Source organism: Trachemys scripta, chromosome 1, assembly GCF_013100865.1.
Source record: "Trachemys scripta elegans isolate TJP31775 chromosome 1, CAS_Tse_1.0, whole genome shotgun sequence".
NCBI lineage: Eukaryota > Metazoa > Chordata > Testudines > Emydidae > Trachemys > Trachemys scripta.
Window position 1 is genome coordinate 171,951,512 of NC_048298.1, and position 19,927 is coordinate 171,971,438.

The 19,927-nt window shown below is 41.9% G+C and overlaps 1 protein-coding gene across 19 annotated transcripts in view; it reads right to left on the minus strand.

Annotated features, from left to right (window-relative positions):
* ROBO2 (roundabout guidance receptor 2) overlaps window positions 1–19,927 on the minus strand; it is a 615,358-nt gene that overhangs the window by 134,147 nt on the left and 461,284 nt on the right. For 14 of the 19 annotated variants that reach the window (XM_034792471.1, XM_034792534.1, XM_034792497.1 and 11 more), the window contains exons 7-8: window positions 17,913–17,924; window positions 2,242–2,366 (exon numbers count right to left, since the gene is read on the minus strand). In XM_034792471.1, coding sequence (XP_034648362.1) covers window positions 2,242–2,366; window positions 17,913–17,924 — 137 coding nt within the window. The remainder of the gene's footprint in view (window positions 1–2,241; window positions 2,367–17,912; window positions 17,925–19,927) is intronic. The other 5 variants (XM_034792420.1, XM_034792561.1, XM_034792514.1 and 2 more) reach the window with 1 other exon arrangement.

Sequence of the window (19,927 nt, forward strand, 5' to 3'; positions counted from 1 at the left end):
TTAACAATTGCACAAGTATGTACTCCTGTAGCTGCACAACCCCAGAGAACATAGCGTATTGAGTCTGGTCTCGATCCTGTGACTGGACTGTTGTGCCCCATGCAGCGCTCCATTAATTTCATTGTGGTTCCGTGTGGGTGCACCTTTGCACAGGTCCGAGGCTCCACTCATGTAGATCTTCTGACTGCACGACTGGGGCCTCAAATAATATGTGCAGTAATAAAGATGTCTGTGGACACCTTGGTGCACAGCCATACCAGCCCACATTCTAACATTCTAAGAAGATGAGCTTTTATACAGGATGCAGACTTTCTCCATTCTTAACTCACCTTCTTGTTATAAAGGCACAATTAGATGGTGCAGAGCAGACTCCTCAGCAAACACCTGAGGAATAGTGACTAAACTGATGGGACTTCAATGAGGTCAGGTGGTGGCAGCTCAAGGTGGGACTAGACAATCAGCTTTAACAGGCCCAGACACACATCTGCAGAGAACACTGGGCTACTAATATTCACTGACCCAAACCAAGAGCGAGTTTTGTTGTGGGTGGAGTGATGTGATCAGAGAACTCTTGCCTAGGGCTACTGGTTATTCACTGAGAGTGGTGGGAAAGATTTGAATGGATTACTGCAGGTTTCCTGATTGCTTTAAACTTTATTTGAATATTACTGGATTGCTGCATTTTCCAAGAATTTATGTCCCTATAAAAATAATGCCTTGTCTACATTGGTGGCAGAATGTAGGACAAGTGTAGCTACACGCCAGAGTGAAAAACAGGCTGTATCCACACTATAGTGTGCTTCCCTGTGGTGGGGAAAGGCTCCAGCAATGGGTAGGCAGTGGGACAGTGTAGATGGGGGAGGCACTGCTTGGGCGTGAAGAGAACTGCGTAGGGTACATACCCTAGGGTTCTGGCATGTCTTTACTTGCCTAAGCCATGCCTTGCCGTCTACACTGCTATTTATACCCAGGCTAGGTGGGAGAGCAGTGTACGTACTGTACATGCTGCCATAAGTGTAGACATAACCTGAGTGCTTGGGGGTGGTGGTGGTGGTGAAGTTCTGCCTGCGTAGGGCAACTGGAAGAGGATTTATTTATTTTTCCCAGAATTCTAGGTGGGGGCTAAAGTCAATTTTAATATTCTCCAAAAGGAACTCTTGACATTTTGAATCTGGCCCTTCTAACTACCATTAACCACCTGGCAGAAGGGTTACATATGAAAATATATCCAGTTGACTCCAGGAGAAAAATTATATTAACATCCAGGGCTACAGTCTCTATTTAGATCTAGGCCATTTGTACAATTCAGGTGCCACAAAGGGCAAGCAACTATCCAGAAATGGGCAGCAGAGAATTCCACCAGTGCAATGCATCTCACATGGGTGTAACAATAGCCAGCTCCCTGATGCTCTCCTCTCCTGCCCTTAGCAGAGCTCATGTGCAGGAGAGAATCTGGGTCATGGTTTGCAACATCCAAACTTTACCCACCAAAAGGAAAACCATCCAGACAGTGAGACAGCCTGTCTTCTGAAATAACTAGTCTTGGCAAAGCAACAACACTGAAAATTTACACAAAGATTTATCTGTGACAGCATCACATTCAAATCTAAAGCTAAGGAAATCAGTATTGGCTCAGGGTGGTGTCAGAAACTCAGTCATTAAAATGACACTAAATACCCAGGGGAAATTTTTCCAAAATGAGCCTCAGAAATTGTGCATGCTAGTTTTATGGAGGCAAACAGCTGCATGCTCAAAACCTGCATTTGCATGCACTGTGGCACACGTCAGTGCAAATCAGGCAGTTAGATCTATAACTACCTGATTATGACAACACAGGTGCCCTGTTGTAATTACTGTCCCTGATTGGCTAAGAATTGTGTACATCCTCTTATTTTTGTTACCCTGTCTCCTAAGCGCCATACCATATTTATCCCATCCACCTGTTGTCTTGTGTTTCAGACTGAAAACTTTTTAGGGATACAGACTGGGATTTTCTGTATGTCTGTACAACACTTAGCACAATAGGACCCCACCCTAGTTGGCTTCTGGGCGCTTCACAATATAAATGTGCATCAACAACAACATTATTAAAGGATATTTATAGAGTGTAATGAAGCAGACAAGATCTCTTTATAACGTGCATAGAGCATGTGAAAGAGAGTTAATTAAGTGACTTAAAATATTGAATAATGTGCAATTTCAAAAAAGAGGTAAGCGTTCAGATGAAGGGTTTGGACTCACCTGGCTGCCTTCCTTTTGCCAAAAAACAGCAGGCTGGGGATTTCCTTTAGTTTCACAGGGAAAGGTCACTGTTCGACCCTGGGCTACAATCTGGTCTCGTGGTCTTATCACAAACTGCGGGGGAGCTACAATGTAAGAAAAAACATGATGTAAAATTGAGGGAGATTTCTCAAAGAATGGATGAATAATATCAAAGAGAAAAGACAGCATTATGTAGATGTATTTTCATGCCAGAGGACATTCATTAATTAGCATATACACAATTAGTAAATACAAAAAAAAAAAAAAAAGACAGAAAAGCAAGCACCTCCATGTATGACCTCCATCAGCTGTAAGAAGGAAAGCATTACAATCACACATATTTGTTTAAGCTCTGATGTCAATAAAAGATGTGGGGCAACAATCGGCCCTTTATGGTGTAGGAGCTGGTTATGTTCTAATCTTGTCCTCAAGCCTCCCCTGGACCAATAGTGATACTCCCATACCATCTGCACTTTAGAGAGCTCACTGTTGTGCTTTAAATCTAGAGACAACTGTGCTTTGCTGTGGTGAGCCCCAGGGTATGGAACTGGCATGTCCCCAACATCCTTTTCAATCCATCTCATCACACTTTTAAAAATGAATGGAAGGGCGGGGTCTGGAAGTGACAGAGGCAGGAGAGGAAAAGTCCAATGTCTCCCCTGTTGTCCTTTAGGGATGAGTGGGAGCAGAATGTGCGTGGGAAGGAGAAGTAGCTATGAAGGAGAATGGCAGTGTGAGATATTGTCCAGGTTTCAATGAGTGCAAGGAGATGAAGGCAGCAGGAGCTAAAAGTCTGTGGATGGCAGTGATCTATGTTGAGAAGGAGCAGGCATCCCAGACAGAACAGAAAGAGGAGAGGGGAGAGAAAACGGGGAAAGAAGGGACAAAGGGAGGATTGTGATGCCAAAGAGACGTGAGAGCTGTCAGGGAGGGCTGCAGTTGGTGGTGAGGGAGGAGATACATGGAAGACCAAGACCAGGGGAAATGTTGTCAGAGGTGAGCAGTTGAAGGCAATGGAGAATGGAGCAGTGTAGTGTGAATTGACCAGGGGAAAGGGGAGCATAGGAAGAGGAGGAAGGGCTGGGGAAATGAGTGAAAGAGAAATGATGATGTGGAGATGGGAGGTGATGAAGATAGAATGGAGGAGGAAGGTGGAAACAAGGCAGCTGAATTTAGGTATGATAAGCAGGGGGTAATAAAGGAAGTGACACATTTAAAACGCATGGCAAGCAAAATCTCCCCACTTTGAAAATAACTGGTGTTCCTTAGGCATTTTATGATTGGACTCTCAGTATTTTACATTTCCAAAGGGTCTCTCCCAAGGGATCCTAGACCATACTTCAAATATTCCCAGCTGCTCTGTTTATGTGCCAGGTGCAGAGCAGCACAAGGAGCCTCCCCTTCTCTCTCATACTCCTGAGTGTGAATTTTCCAGCTCCCACTGAGGAATGCAGTTTGTGTCTCCTGTTAGTGCACAGCACGTCGCTAGCTATCCGACAGGGATGGGGAGGGAGGGATTGAGGTTGTGCCTTGGAATTTCCCTCAACTTCCATCAATCATCTCTGAGTGGCCTCTGTATTGACAGCGATGGTACTGCTTTGATGTACAGCCCCTAAACTCTAACTCAGCTTACAGCCTCCTAGGGCCCTTAGCTGCAGCATGATTCCCTCCCCACCATACTTCTATGAACCCAATGCACATTCACACAACTGTTTCCAGGGTGCAAGAGCAGCAACCTGATGAATAGCAAGGGAAAGCAAACCCTCGCTCTACAAAAGGTGCCATAATGTCTACACACAGCAGGCAGGTTTTTCCAGATTAATCTGAAACACCCTCACACACAGCACACTATAGATAAATCCGTCTGCTATATTTAAAGGGAGAGATGTGATAGACCTATTTCAGATTTGGTTGTAATGGATATTTCAAGGCCGATGATTAGCAGGGCTGAATTAAGGCAATCCAGGGCACAAGGGACAATATAACACAAAGATTACCCCATGACTCCACCTTACCCCACTTGGAGTGAGGGCGGCAGGGATCCCACTCATCTCTCACAGAGGCAGTGGCAATTGTGGACTTTCACCTCCAGGAGCATCAGAAGAAGTCCCCCAACCCTTGGAAGAAGCAGAGGGCTTGCCTTCATCAATGAGTGGCAAGGGTGCTAATTGTGGGAGATGGGGGTTAGTACTTACACCCCAGCTGCTGGGGTACCTGCTTGAGTGGGAGGGCTGGGCCTTCTGTGCTATTCTTATTGTGCCATAAACAAAGTCCTCTCCCAGAGTGGTACTGAAAAGGCTACCGCAGCATATCATGCATTGAGATGAACAGGGCAGCTCACACCCTCACAGCAAGCATTTCAGGCTTTCTGCAGACTCAGGCAGACATTGTTGCACTGATTATGCTCATGTTTCCAAGCTTTTCTTTGCAGTTATGAGGGCTAGAAATATAATTTAAAAATATATAAATGATGAGGTTTTGAGGTAATCACATGATGTCAGGAGTTGGCCTATAGTATCTATGCCTTGATCTGGTACTTGTCATTAGAGCACAAAACCATCCCCTCCAGCCAACTTTTAGGGAACATATGAAAAGCATCTAAAATGACTAAACCATACTTTTCCAATGTCCCTATACAGGGTAACCTCTCTACAGGATGTAATGAAACTTTTTATAGGGAAATCAAAGAGTGCCCCAATTTGTCCCAATGCACTGCAGTGTGGAACTGCAGCTCTGTTAATAGGGAACTTCGGATTTTAATGGTGTTCACAGGATGAAAACCATGACTTCACAATACTGGAACAGATTTACCTATCACAGCCAGGCTGCCCAACCATAATTGAGACTTGATAATAAAATTTAGCACTTACAACAGAAGGAATTCTGGTGGAGTGTCACCTTCAGGGCACCAAAGTGGTAGCACTACTACTTTTACAGAGTGCAGAGTGTGCCCTAAAGCAGGGACTGGTTCAACCTTGTCCTCTTTCAGATGACTCTAGGGCTTTTTTGAATTTATTGGAAAGGGGGCTCCTTGTCAACCACAGATATAGAAGCAGTTTCCAAAGATGGGTAGTCACCGTTATCCCCATTGTACAGATTACATAACTGAGGCACAGAACAGTTAAGTGACTGCTTAAAGTCAGCAGGTCAGTGGCAGAGCTGGGAACAGAAGCTTGGTCTCTCAGCTCCCCCTTCAGTTCCCTGGTAATTGGACCATAAGTTATAAAGCCTTAAAACAAATGTTAATCAAATACATTCATTTCAGCCCTAGCATGCACTGCTATAACACATCGTTGCACTTACCTAAAAACCCAACACATTAGGAAACCTGTCCAAAGAACCTGTTGTGATGTAATAAACCAAGTGTTTTGCCCATCAACCAAACACCCTTCACTGTTTCAGCTGTAACATTAACGGGGTTGGAGTAAATGGAGTGGAAAAACTCTTGTTTAATTGACATTCGCAAGTCAAAGACAATGGCTCTAAAACAAAATATATTGCCCGAATTTCAGAGAACTAGACAAGAATATAAAGAAGAACAATTAAGATTAGAGGTCTAGGACAGTTTTCTTGAAACAGTGTTTGAGAAATTTTAATATGGTACACTGTAAATTAGATTTGATTTCTGGCAAATTATGCTTTGATACTACATTCAGCAAGCACTGGCTTCAATCAATGTCATGCTAAAGCTCTGTTATGCTAATAGCAGCTTGTGAGGGCGAGTAGGATGATATGGAAATCAGATGGTTGAACATGAATAGAAAGCACAGGCCATGTACGAGTGGGCTTTGAGATGAGGGTCTGGGGGACCCTAAGGTTAATCACATCATGTTTGGAGTTGTTTTTACAGCACAGGATGGTATTCTATGGCATGAATTAAAATGAAGATAGCGAAGATGCAGTTGTGAGCATTGGTATGTTATTCAAGATGCTAATAGTGGCATTCTGTTGCACCCTGTCTTTTTGGATCTTTTCATGCCTGAGTGAATGACTCCTTTATGTTATATTAATAAAGGTATATAAAAGGTAGCCTGTGCTTATGTGTTAAAGAGCCTTAATAAGGGGGGAGAAATGAATATTGCAAAGTATTTCAAAGGAATTCCTCAGCATTTATCATAGCCTAATAGCTAGCAGAATGAGCCCATTGGGATAGATTGCAAGCCATTCATTTTTCCACCCAGGGGTGTTACTGAATTCTAAGGCTATGCTGAGTCACATGGGGCTTATAAAGCATCAGCTGTAGAAAATTTTGACTGAATTAGTTCATTCCTCCCAGCTGAATGCTAGTCACCTTATACGAAATGTGGCAGAATATGAATTGTATATGGCAGGAGCTGAGGCAAATTATCAAGGTAAAATGTACAATTTTATAGTAAAAAGTGTAGTGACCCTATAGGAAGTAATATCACAATGGAATTATTGGCCTTCTCCCAAGAGGTGCTGTGTACTAACAGTTCCCACTGAAATCAATGATCCTAAGGGACTTGTATTGTCATTACCTCCTCACTGGCAACAGCCCCAAACTAGGTGCTATTAGGTCTACATAATATATACTTTGATTTTAATTAAAAGTAAATTCTGTAGTAATATATACTGTATAATCACTTTTGGAAACTTAAACTGAAATAAAATCAGTGCAAATAATACTGCTGTGGGAGTTATGTCCACACTTCTCCACTAGGATCTATTATGCAAATCTAACTCATTGTACATAGTCCACCAAACGATGCGTCAAACGGTGACAACCTAATTAATTTGTTAATTATGCATACTTAGATAAGAATGTTTAAATACACCATAACATCTAGGCCCTGATCCAAAGGGGGACTTTCCATTGACTTTGATGCAGTTTGGATCAGGCTCCCGATGAAATTAAATTTCACAAGAGAAGCGTGACAGTAACAAAATTAAAAGGGCTTATTTATCATTAAAATGTATTCACTTACTATTTGTAGAGTACAATTTGAATTAATGATTTCATAACATCTAATTTCAGCTATTTTATATCCATGGTCAGTGACATACAGCATGAAAATTACTTTGGATACCTTTAAGTTCTAAAAATAGGAGCTCATTTGAAACTTCAATGATTTATTAACACGTTTACCTCAAAAGGAAATGGTGTATCAAATGAAATCTCTAATTCATGATGGAACATATGTGCCTTTAGGCTGTGAGATCAAAAACAAATTCATTCTGAAGGCCTTTTTCCAGTTGCACTTCATTAATTTATGGTCTACTGTCTGCAAGCGGCATGAAAGTTTAATTTCTAAAATCTTTTCACCTTTAAGATGCATCATTTTCATAACCCATACGATACGGGTTGTGTGCTTAGCCTCTGTCCAACACTCAAAGTTCTATTAACTGCTGGGATGTACTATAGATCTACAAAGATCAGACCTGCTCTTCTGTTAGGTAATATTATTACTAACTGTCATCATCGTCTTTTTTTATTTCTTTGGAAGTAGGGATTGGATGACGCTGAAGAATAAGATGACTCTTTGTACACTTAACACTTGACAAGGATAAATTTCCCTGATTCTCCTGTAACTGGGTGAAACAGAGATATAGAACTGCAGCAGGTGAGAGACTCATTCTGGGCAAAACAGGCGCTGCTAATTTACAGGTCTGTGACCACTCCCTCAGCTGAGATCATTTGGTTCACCTAGCTGTCAAAGTGATGCCACAGCCTACAAATACTGCTACTGAACTTCTAGCTGTAGCAGTGGGCAAAATTATTATTTTTTTCTGTCTACAGGATGACTGGTCAAAACATTGCAGTCTTTTCCAACAAATTATTACCAAATTATAGTGAATCATTCCTATCAGCACCTCCAGCACAATCCATTGAAATGTGCTGTCTCAAAGATGACATATGAAGGCCTCCTCGGGGTTATTTCTCATACAACATGCTACAGTACAGGATGATCTGGTAAGGACATATCATAACTGTGCTTTCCACTGGATGTCTGTCTAGGTCCAGGTCCAATTCAAGGTCCTGGTCTTCATCAGTAGAGCACACAGGGGTTTGGATCTGGCTCTCAGTGACCACTTCTTTCTCCACTCCCAGGACACTAGTGTCATTCATTCTGAATATTTCAGTGGATTTAGGTGCACAGTTTGTTGGTGGGGAGATCATGACATTGTCAGTGGATGGCCTTTGGAATTTGTAGGTCACATGACAAGACTCACGTCTACATAGAGGTGTTTCCTGAAGGATGGCAGGATTCTCTAGCTCCATTTAAGTATATAAGAATGGCCATACTGGGTCAGACCAAAGGTCCATCTAGCCCAGCATCCTGTCTTCTGTCTTCTGACAGTGGCCAATGCCAGGTGCCCCAGTAGGAATGAACAGAACAGGTAATCATCAAGTGACCCATACCCTGTTGCCCATTCCCAGCTTCTGGCAAACAGAGGCTACGGACACCATCCCTAATAGCCATTGATGAACCTATCCTCTAGTTCTTTTTTGAACCCTGTTATAGTCTTGGCCTTCACAACATCCTCTGGCAAGGAGTTCCACAGGTTGACTGTGTGAAAAAATACTTCCTTTTGTTTGTTTTAAACCTGATGCCTATTAATTTCATTTGGTGGCCCCTAGTTCTTGTGTTATGAGAAGGAGTAAATAACACTTCCTTATTTACTTTCTCCACACCAGTCATGATTTTATAGACCTCTATCATATCCCCCCTTAGTCGTCTCTTTTCCAAGCTGAAAAGTCCAGGTCTTATTAAGCTCTCCTCATATGGCAGCCATTCCATACCCCTAATCATTTTTGTTGCCTTTTTTGAATACACCACTACCTCGATATAACACGACCCGATATAACACGAATTCGGATATAACGCGGTAAAGCAGTGCTCCGGGGGAGGGGGGGGCGGGGCTGCGCACTTTGGTGGATCAAAGCAAGTTCAATATAACGCGGTTTCACCTATATATATATATATATAGGTTATAACGTGGTAAGATTTTTTGGCTCCCGAGGACAGCGTTATATCGAGGTAGAGGTGTATTTTCCAATTCCGATACATCTTTTTTGAGATGGGGTGACCACATCTGCACGCAGTATTCAAGATGTGAGCATACCATGGATTTATATATAGGCAATATGATATTATCTATCCCTTTCTTAATGATTCAGAACATTCTATTTGCTTTTTTGACTGCCGCTGCACATTGAGTGATGTTTTCAGAGAACTATCCACAATGACTCCAAGATCTCTTTTTTGAATGGTAACAGCTAATTTAGACCCCCATCATTTTATATGTATAGTTGGGATTATGTTTTCCAATGTGCATTACTTTGCATTTATCAACACTGAATTTCATTTGCCATTTTGTTGCCCAGTCACCCAGTTTTGAGAGATCCTTTTGTAGGTCTTTGCAGTGTGCAAAGCTTGGAGTCAGGCAATTCAAATAAGAGTCTAAATGTTCAGGAAAGTGAGCAGAGATGATTCCTGTTGCATGGAATCCATTACCTATTAAAACAAATATATGTAAGGCCACTCAGATACTATGGTGATGGGCATTTCCAACCTCTTTTTCTATATATTTACATTGACGTTGAAATGGGGATTATGATATGGAAAGTGGGGGAGAACAAAGGAAATAGGGAGGATTTATGGATTAGTACTAATTATTTTTGATGACTGCTTTCTTGGAGGGTTGTACTGTGATTAATCCTGCACTTCTGATTTTGGTGGTAATGGGATTGGGAAGGATGTTGACTGTCCCATTTCAGGGAGGCGAGAGCACTTTTGAGGGTGGCATAGGAATTGTTGGAAGGAGGGAAATAAACTGGGTTCTCACCCACCATTGTGTGTGGATTGCATCGGCATTTTTGGAGGCTTATACCACATACTGTATGTTTAAAAGGAGACTGAAATGCCTATTTACGATCTGGCTGTTGCACTGTGTCCATTACAAGGTGGAGAGTGTCAAACAATGCTGCTATGAGCTATGGATATGGCAATCCAGGAGACTAGTTGAGGGGGAATCGGTCCCTTTGAGCTGTATTGTTGTGAGTAGAGGAAATGGGCAGATACAGACTAACAACATATACACTGAGAATGAAGTATTAAATACTGGATACATTGGCTGAGGCAGCTGTATTTTCTCAGGAATACAGAGCTGGTTGACAGTGACTCTATTCACCGCTTCTTGTGAAACATAATCACTGTCAACCGTGATATGATCACAGATGAAGCCCTCACTTTGGAGACATAACAGAGAACTGAAGGGATGACACTGCAGATTTATTATTAACTCAAATATCGTTGACTGGTTACTCTGTTCAGCATGAAACAAGGGAGGGTGGAGGAGATGGTGAACCCATCTCATTAACGTTTAGCTTTAAAATGAAGAGTGTTTCCCAATCTGATACTGGATTTGATACAGTCCCAGGTTGGGGTAGGGAAGCAACTAGTATTGTTGTGCAGATCCTCTTGCTGCACCACAATCAGTACTAATGGCATTGTTTGGAATATCCATACTCTTGTTGTTCTGCCTGGATGGGGAAGTGTGTTGGGTTTGCACAGGGAGCTATGCTTGCAGTCAGTAGCCTGTGTTGGTACATCTTGACTTTGAAGCAATTCCATGGATTTTCTGGGCACAATTTGTTTCCTGAATAACAATGAGCTTGTATGTATTATTTGTCTCCCAGTTTTTCTTCTTCAGATGGGGAAGACGGTAGCTGATGCATACTGTCTTACACTGGACTAGGGTTCTTACTTAGAAAAGGTAGTAAAGCCCCAGGCATAGATGATGGAACTCAAACTGATATTTTGGTTGGATTTTTCCACAATTAGGATTTTATAGTAAGAATAAAAGGAATTATTTGGAAAAGATCAGACTTCTATTATCACATCAGAAGCATCTTCATTCCAAGACTAATTGTTTTTATCTTCAATTTAACTTCAGAGTCTGAAGTTCATAAATAATAAAATATTTATTCTTATCTTGTTCTGTGATTTTATGTGGTTCAAAACGTAGACAGTCTCTGAAAAATTTGGAGAAACACACACAAATCACTCTCTCTTTGAAGGAACAGAGAGAAGGTCAAATAAGAGCAGATCAATCTGCAGGGTCCATATAGACAGTTAGTCTGTGAAAGGCTAATGCATGGTAGATTCATACACCAGATTGCTGTGAATTTCATGGTTGTGTGGACAAGCCCCAGTTTGTGTAGACTGACTCAAAGCCCACTGAAGTCAGGGGAAAGACACCCATTGATTTCAATGTCCACAATGGAGTTCAAATAAGTTCAAATAGGCATCAGACAATAAGCATCCCAAATTGTGGATCCAAGCAGAAAGTATAAAATCCTTGTGGAGTCGAACAATCATTAATGAAGCTCTCCATGAATACTTGTACTTGTAGCAATCTGGGAATCTGTAATGGTACATCATGATTTTGGCACAAATTTGGCAAACACTTGTGGAAGCCTGAACAGAGAAAACAGATGAGTTTGGGAGATTTTGAGGTGGAGAAGTTTGTGGTCCAGCATTTTACTGTTTGGTGGTCAGCTTATTGTTCCTCCAGCTGAAAGTGCTAATCCAGGGATCAGCAACCTTTGGCATGCGGCTCGCCAGGGTAAGCCCCCTGGCAGGCCAGGCCGGTTTGTTTACCTGCCGCATCCACAGGTTCAGCTGATTGCGGCTCCCACTGGCCGCGGTTCACCACTGCAGGCCAATGGGGGCTGTGGGAAGTGGCGGCCAGCACATCCCTCGGCCCGCGCCGCTTCCCGCAGCTCCCATTGGCCTGGAGCGGCAAACTGCAGCCAGTGGGAGCTGCGATCAGCCGAACCTGCGATCACGGCAGGTAAACAAACCGGCCTGGCCCACCAGGAGGCTTACCCCGGCGAGCCACATGCCAAAGGTTGCCGATCCCTGTGCTAATCTTACCTGAGCCATTTGGGTCTCTATGCAACTACTAACCAATAAAGTTGCAGCAAAATCCAGTTTGGACACATAAATGCTGTATTGCTGCAAGGCCAAATCCTCAAGTCCTCACTTAACACTCGCTCAGGCAAAACTTCCCTGAAAGGCAATGGGAGTTTTGCCTCAGCACAGAACTGGACATGAAGGTTTGGCCAGTAGATCTAAAAAGGCTAACAACTGCCTGGACAAACTGCCTCAGTGTTTTGTTTTCTTACTAAAACCCAAGGAAATGTGTATGTTGCCCTGTGATTAGGTTTACTCTATTTTCTGATTTCATCACTGATCTGTCTAAAGTGTTCACCAGTTAATAAATAATGAAGAATCATTCTAGCTCACTCACTTTCCATTTAGGGAAGAGATAGCTGCAAAATGTCTGTTGTTGCCTTGGTTAACCGCCAAATCTCTATAGACAACAGCAGCAGACATGTCGCCCTTTGATGTAGTTATCAGAATTTCTACCTCCGAGAGATGGCACAATCCTGGCAAGTGGGATCTCACCAATCAGCATTTCTGATAATGATGTATAATTCCTGAAAGTCCAATGTGAACTGTGATATTTCCATGACTGGCACTCAAATATAACAGCGTTCACAGTATATAGGGTTTGCTGCAGAGAGAGAAATATCTTCTTCACTTATTATCTAACCAAAGACATTTCAACCACAAAGTGAACTTAGTTTAAAATACAGTTCTTTGCATTTCAGATGTATTGTGCTGCAACATTTCAGATAGGCCATTAAGTTGTGCCAGGTTGATTTACGATGTGACAACTTCCCAGAACAGGATACAATGCATCAAAAAGTTACATTTCACTTAAATTTGAATAGATTGTATCTAATTAGTATTACACATGGCAAATGGAAAGTAGGCAACTTATCTATATGTATCTGCCTACCCCATGTTAGAAGGAACCCTCCATTTTTAGTTAATTGCAGTTAATATTTTTTATACAAGTTGAAAATGAAATCCAACTTCTTGATGCATTCTTTTCTGGGAAGTCGAGTCATATCATAAATCAAGTTGGCTTAACTTATTACAATGGAACTGAAATGCAAAGAACTGTACTTTCAACTGGATATAGGCAATTAATTTGAAAACTGAGTACTGTTTTTGATCTGAAGTGACTTACTGAGTGATCAGGAAAAAAAGGCTGGTAACCAGAAGCATCAGACACATAGTTGATTTTCTTCTTTTTGAACTTAATTTTAAGTTTTCCATCTCAGGCAAAACAGTTTAGCAGTTACTTTTGAAGACTGGGCCAATGATAGTTTTTTGTAGGATTGATGAATCTTTTTGGCTCCACCCAACTTTGGTGGTGGCTTTTCATAGTTATTCTAATGTGTGATTGCCATAAGAAAGACAGCAAAAATTAAAATGTGTGAAAATATTAACTTGTTCATCTGGAAAATGCATCTGATGAGTGAAATAACAGAAGTAAATGGCCTAAATAGGGATAAATATCCTGCTTCCTAAACCCATCTGTTGTAACTCCTATAGGAAATCTTTCAAAAGCTTATAAATAAAGAGAACATCTATTTGGGAGATTGACAACACATTTATTTCAAGCAGCAAATCACAACATGATGAGTAATCTGGTAAAGAACTGTTAAAAATTCACAAGCTGCCATCCACCTCAGGCAGTACCATGCTTCATTTTTGTATACTATATGCTACTAGCTGCTTGAACAAAAGATGGTGAGCAACAAAAATAATTCAGCTCTGAATTTTTCTACTCCATCTGAAGTTTAAACAAAACTGTAAAAATAAATTCAATAAATAAATATTTGAAACTGTCATGGAAAAAACTGAATTGAAAATTAAAAGTACTCATTTTGCAATAAGAATTACATTGTCTTTGAACATTAAAATTCCTCCTCTTTTGCATTTCAAGGAACATTCCATTAAATAATATCCTGGTTTTGTTGTCCAGGTTTTTTTAAAAAAGATGCTTTTCTCCTGAAGCATAAGCAGGAATAAAGAGTGCTAGGACCTCTTCTGGTACATGAATGGGATGAAGGAACAAAATCCTTCAAATTCTACACTGCATGCAGCTGTTATTGTTCTTTTACATGCAAATATATCACTATTAAAATAGGCATATGTTTGTAGGAGAGGTCTAGGTATTTTAACATTAAGAAATCAACAGTACCATTACCTTTTATCAGAACCTATAATCTTACTGACAGTTGGTAGAGATTGGATTGACCCAAATCCCTGATGTGAATTTACTAAACTTGGTGAAATGGAGATCTGAACCATGTGAATCTGGCCCACCTCCAGAACAGTAATTGCATATATTGTATTGTGGGGAAAGTATTTTGTTGTTGTTGTTGAGACTTCTTGTAAAGTTATTCAGTTATATATGAATGATAAAAATCAAGCAATATACAACCACTACTACAGTAAATTTGCTTGGTAGTTCCTTACATCTGCTATGATTAGCAGCGGTGGCAGGTTTGTAGAAATTTTGGTGTTGCCCAGACCCCCCCCCCAACTCTGCCCAGCCCAAACTCTGCCCCCCACCTGTCAAAGGCTCTGGGAGGGAGTTTGAGTGGGGGGGAGGAAGTCTGGGGTGCAGGCCCTAGGCTGGGGCTGGGGATTAGGGTGCAGAGAGGTGCAGGGTGCAGGCTCTGGGAGGGGGTCTGGGTTGCAGGCTCTGGGATGGGGCAGAGGGTGGGGGGTGTAGGCTCTGGGATGGAGTTTGGGTGTAGGCTCTGGGCTGGGGTTAGGGGTGGGGGTGCAGGAGGGGGTGAGGGGTCAGGCTCTGGGAGGGAGTGCGGAAGGCTGGGGTGCAGGCTCTGGGAGGGAGTTTGGGTGCAGGCTCTGGGCTGGGGTGGGGGTGAGGGGTGCAGGCTCTGGGAGGGAGTTTGGGGGCAGGAGGGGTGTGTGGGAAGGGGGAGGGGATGCAGGCTTTGGGAGGGAGTTTGGGGATAGGTGGGGGTGCAGCGGTGAAGGCTGTGGGGCTGAGGATGAGGGGTTTGGGGTGTGGGAGGGGGCTCAGGGCTAGGGCAGAGGGTTGGGGAGTGGGGCGAGGGCTGTGGGGTGGGGCTGGGGATGAGGGGTTCATGATGCAGGAGGGGGCTCAGGACTGGGGTAGCGGATTAGGGTGTGGGGGGGATGAGGGCTCTGGCTGGGGCTGGGGTTGAGGGGTTTGGGGCGTTGGAGAGGCTCAGGGCAGTCTGCCCTGCCATTAGTGGATGGGGGGCACTAGGACCCTGCGGCAGCAGTTGATGCCAGGAGCCGGCAGAGCAGAGTCAGCATGAGCTGCAGGCTCTGGGTCTGGGGGAGGTGAGGGGGCAGCAAGTGGGGGCCGGGGGTCACTCAGGGGAGGTGCAGAGGGGCGGCAGGTGGGGCCGGGGATGAGACCTGGCCCCAAACATTGGTGGAGCAGGGCCCCTGGGCCCTGAATATTGCTGGAGCCTGGGCAGCATGGGTCCATACAACTCACCACCCCTGATGATTAGGGCTGATATTTGTACATTATTCTCAGCAAATTAAATAATATGACAAATACTGTACTAAACAATAATTCTTTTAAAATAACCCACTCTATTTTATGGCCCATCTCAGTACGTCAAATAAGGGAGACATTTTCTTTGTACCACATGATTACTTGTAACAAAATAAAACAATTTTAGTATGGTAAACACAAAGATGACAGGAGTGCACCCTTATGAAGGAGTCATGTGCTTGGAAATAGAATAACTTAAGATCAGGAGATTCAGTACAAGCTTATGAGCTGGAATTGTCACACTAGGATCTAAAGAATTCAAAAGCAGAGGATCAACGCATTGAAATAATATGAAGCATCGACACAGCAAAAGTCTATTACTTTCGTTGTAATTTTTTTTTAATGTGGCTTTTATAGAGCCCAAAGAGCCTTAGCTTATGAATTTTTTCTTCCTTCTCTTTTAAGGGCGAGAAAAAAGAAAGCTTTCCAAAACAAAATGTTTGTTTTCTTGTACTGGCTTTCCCACTGAACTAAAATGTGGGTGTTTATTGTTTATTAGTAGAGCTTTTCTAACCTCCATCAACCTAGCGCTGTCTTCACAGGGGGGGTTAGATCAGCTTAACTATTGCTCATAGTTGTGAATTTTTCACACCCCTGAGTGACATAGCAGGGTAAACCTAATTTTTTAGTGTAGACAAGGCCTGAGTCACATTCAAACAAAGGGCCCAGTTCACAGCAACTTTACTCCATTTTCACAGTGGTGTAATTCCATTTATTTTAATTTATTTTAATTGACATCATTTGTGTAAATCAGGCTCAGAGACAGTCCAAATTGTGTATACAAACTTAATGTCAAACCCTACACACCTTACTCAGGCGCAATGCTAATGAGAATTTTGCCTGAGTAAAGGATTGTACCTTTCAGGAGTGTTTATTAACTAAACCCTAATTTCTGATGCTAAGGGTTTGTCTTCACCACAGCATTAGCTCAAGATATAACTCAAGTGTCATCCCTAACCGACGCCCATGTAGCTCAAGCGAAGTGGTGCTTTAACCTTAAGCTCGCTGGCCCGTCAAGGGGTGTTGGTGGAAGCTCGAGTGCTGCTGAGTGCAGTGGGGACTCAACTACTCTGTGCTGCTAATACAAACACTCCATTGCTGTCTCACCACTCTCACTTGAGCTACACTTGAGTATAGATAACTCGAGCTGACACTGCAGTGAAGACAATTCTTTATATAAAAGGCTAAAACAATGAAATCATTATTCTAAAAAACAACAGAGCTGCAAACAATGACATTCACAATAGTAATTTATCTGGAAAAAAATATCTAGCAAATCCCCCTGAGCATGGAGTGCACAGCCATTAATGAAAATAACAAAAAGAAAATGTATTTCCTTGGAATCGTTTTCAGTACAAGAATAAGTTTCAGTGAGTGACAAGCTTCCTTTTCTTTTTGCTCAATCTTTCAAATTTAACCAAAGTTTTGAAAGAAATTACCAGGATTTGAATTTTCTGAAGGGGGATTCAAAGTGCAGATGGTGATCCAGGGCCAGCTTTCCTATGCACCTTATATTAGCATGCACAATATTTTCATTTGCGGCCATCTTGTGCACTCCAAAGGCAAAACTTACACTCTAAAAGAAGAATTATGATCCAGGAATCAAAACCAATTATGGCAGGCTTTATACAGAAGGACGATGAACTGCCCCAACAGGAAGGGGAGTCCATTCTATCCTCTCTTCAATTCAAGAACGGGGCATAATCGACTATATTGTTTCAAAGATTTTACACAGGTACAAAAGACACAGGATGTGCAAAGTGTGTGCTTCTTTTCTTACATCAGGAAAAAAAACATAATGGGCTGCTCATTTAGAGCCTGATCCAAAGCCATTTGAAGTCAATAGGAGTTTTTCATTGACTTCAATGGCCTTTGTACCAAGCCCTTAACACACATCCACAAACTGTTAAGAATGATCCTATTAGTAATTTTGGCTTATTAACACCCCACCCCTCCGTGATATAATTGCTTATTTGTTAGTGATTTGGCAAATGCCATTACATATGATATTCTAGAAGTAATAACAAATTCAGAGATAGCACGTCTTGCCCAGTCAAAATCAGTTGGCTAGCATTAGAAAGTTAGCACTATTAAGCATTGGTCATTAATAATTGTGTTTAAGTCAGTTAAATGCTGCTGCAAATGAAAGATGAAGCATTGCATGAAGCCGTGCGAAAATGGATAGAAGGATGGTTACTTACCAACAGGGCGAGCTGTAGACATTACAATGGTGTGGTGAGAACATAAAAAAGACATTAAAAAAAAAGAAAAAATCTGTCAGAATGCATGACGTGTAATGTTACATTTAACTATGGACACTCCAGCGATCTCTAAACTCACAAATGTCAGTGAAAGTAAGATGCCCGGCTTTATTGTTTAATTGAGAGTTATTGTTATTACATTTTTTTGGAGACAGTAGTTACACAGCTTCTGAATAAGCTGGCTGGAACCAATCATCTGAGAAACATTTTTGATAGGTTCATATGTCGTCATCAAGTATCACTGTTAATGCTTGATTGAAGTAAAATAGCTTTGCATTAGCACAAAGTTCTAGGCCCAGATGAATACATCCATTCAAGCCACAGACTGGCAAATGTCATGCCAATAAATGAAAGGCATCACTGTCTGATTTAAATACCAATTGAATTTTAAGCATGGCCAGTCAGTACTGCAGTAGGAGCTGGAGAAAAGCCCAAGACACCATTTTTCCTATCCACGAAAGCTTACAGCACATCACTTTTTCTTCACTGACAGGGCTGATGAAAATATAACAAATAGGTTGGAATGGCCACAGGGATTTCAATTCAGAGCCTCCCAAATTACTGCTTAGATAAACTTCTACTTCCTAAAAAATTGCTCCTGGATGATTGACAGGTTAATTCTGCTTCAGACTGATATTGAGATTGAAAGCAGTTGCTGCAACAAGTGATTTCTTGATTATAGCAGTAGCCCTTCATTGCACTTGAGTTGGGGGACAGGGCTGTCAGGGCTGCTATTATTAAAATACAGACATCCCTTTTAGAGGAGCTTAACATTTGGACAGAAAATTCACTTGAGGTTAAAACCTGGGAAGATGAAACTTACCTTATTTTAGCAATAGAATGAGTGCTACCAACCGAGGAGCTACAAGACTTTATTAGCAACTAGTTTCATTTGTTCATTTAGGCTCAGAGACCAGGGTCAAACCTATGTTTTGAAGAGCCCCCATGTAAAGTAACATGTTCAGGGCCTATTCAGTTTTCACCCCTCCTATGACCTGAGCCCTGCACTGTCATAACAACCATTCTTTTTAACTATTTCCTATCTGCTACACACTTCAGCGCATAGCAACCTCCATCCCCTCCGCTCTTTGTTAGGTTCCATGACTTTTGGTAATATGAAATATCTTCCCCTTTCATGGACTGGAAAGACAAGAGGTAGGACAGAACTGCAACTTCCCAACCACAGGGCTGAGGGTTCAGTCAGGGAATTCAAACTCTGCCATCAGCTGTGGCTAATGAGGTCAAATGGAGCCATGGATGCGAGCGGGGTATTAAGCTGTGGCAGGCAGGTTGTGTATGTGTGTGCACATGCACATGTAACTTCAGAACTGGGTTTTCAATGGACATGTAAGTTACACAGGACTAGGGCCACCCCACACAGTGAATTCTAAAGCATGTGAGTTGTTTCCCCCCTTTTCATGGGACAAAGTGAATATGATGAAAGTAAGGTAATTTCAAATAATAGCTTGTGTCATTACTGTATTGAATATAAAGTTAACAAAAGTTTGGTAATTCAGGGTTAAGACCTTCATTAATTAAAATAGTTCCAAATCCTGATCCCTTTGAAGTCAAAGGAAGTTTACCTACGGGTTCCTTGTTTCCAAAGAGCCTAGAGTGCCAAGCATTCAACATTGAATTTCTTAGCTTTTCTCATTTTCTGTCACATCCTGAATGTTTAATACGCTTGTAATATAGTGGCTTCTTTTGTATTGAATAAACACTCTGCTTATGGCCTTTAGATTATAAAGCCAAGGAAAAAGATAATGGGAAATCTTCTTGAGTGTAGGAAAATCGATTAAATTATATATTTCCTTTTTCCACCTTAATTTGGTCAAGTTCAGGCTCCAGTGAGTTCAAAGGATTTTTGCTTTGTTCTAGTCATTGCTCGTATCACAAGGCTAGGCTAGTAAAAAGAAAGGCTTGACTCAATAATGTATACAGTGGACACAGTTCTA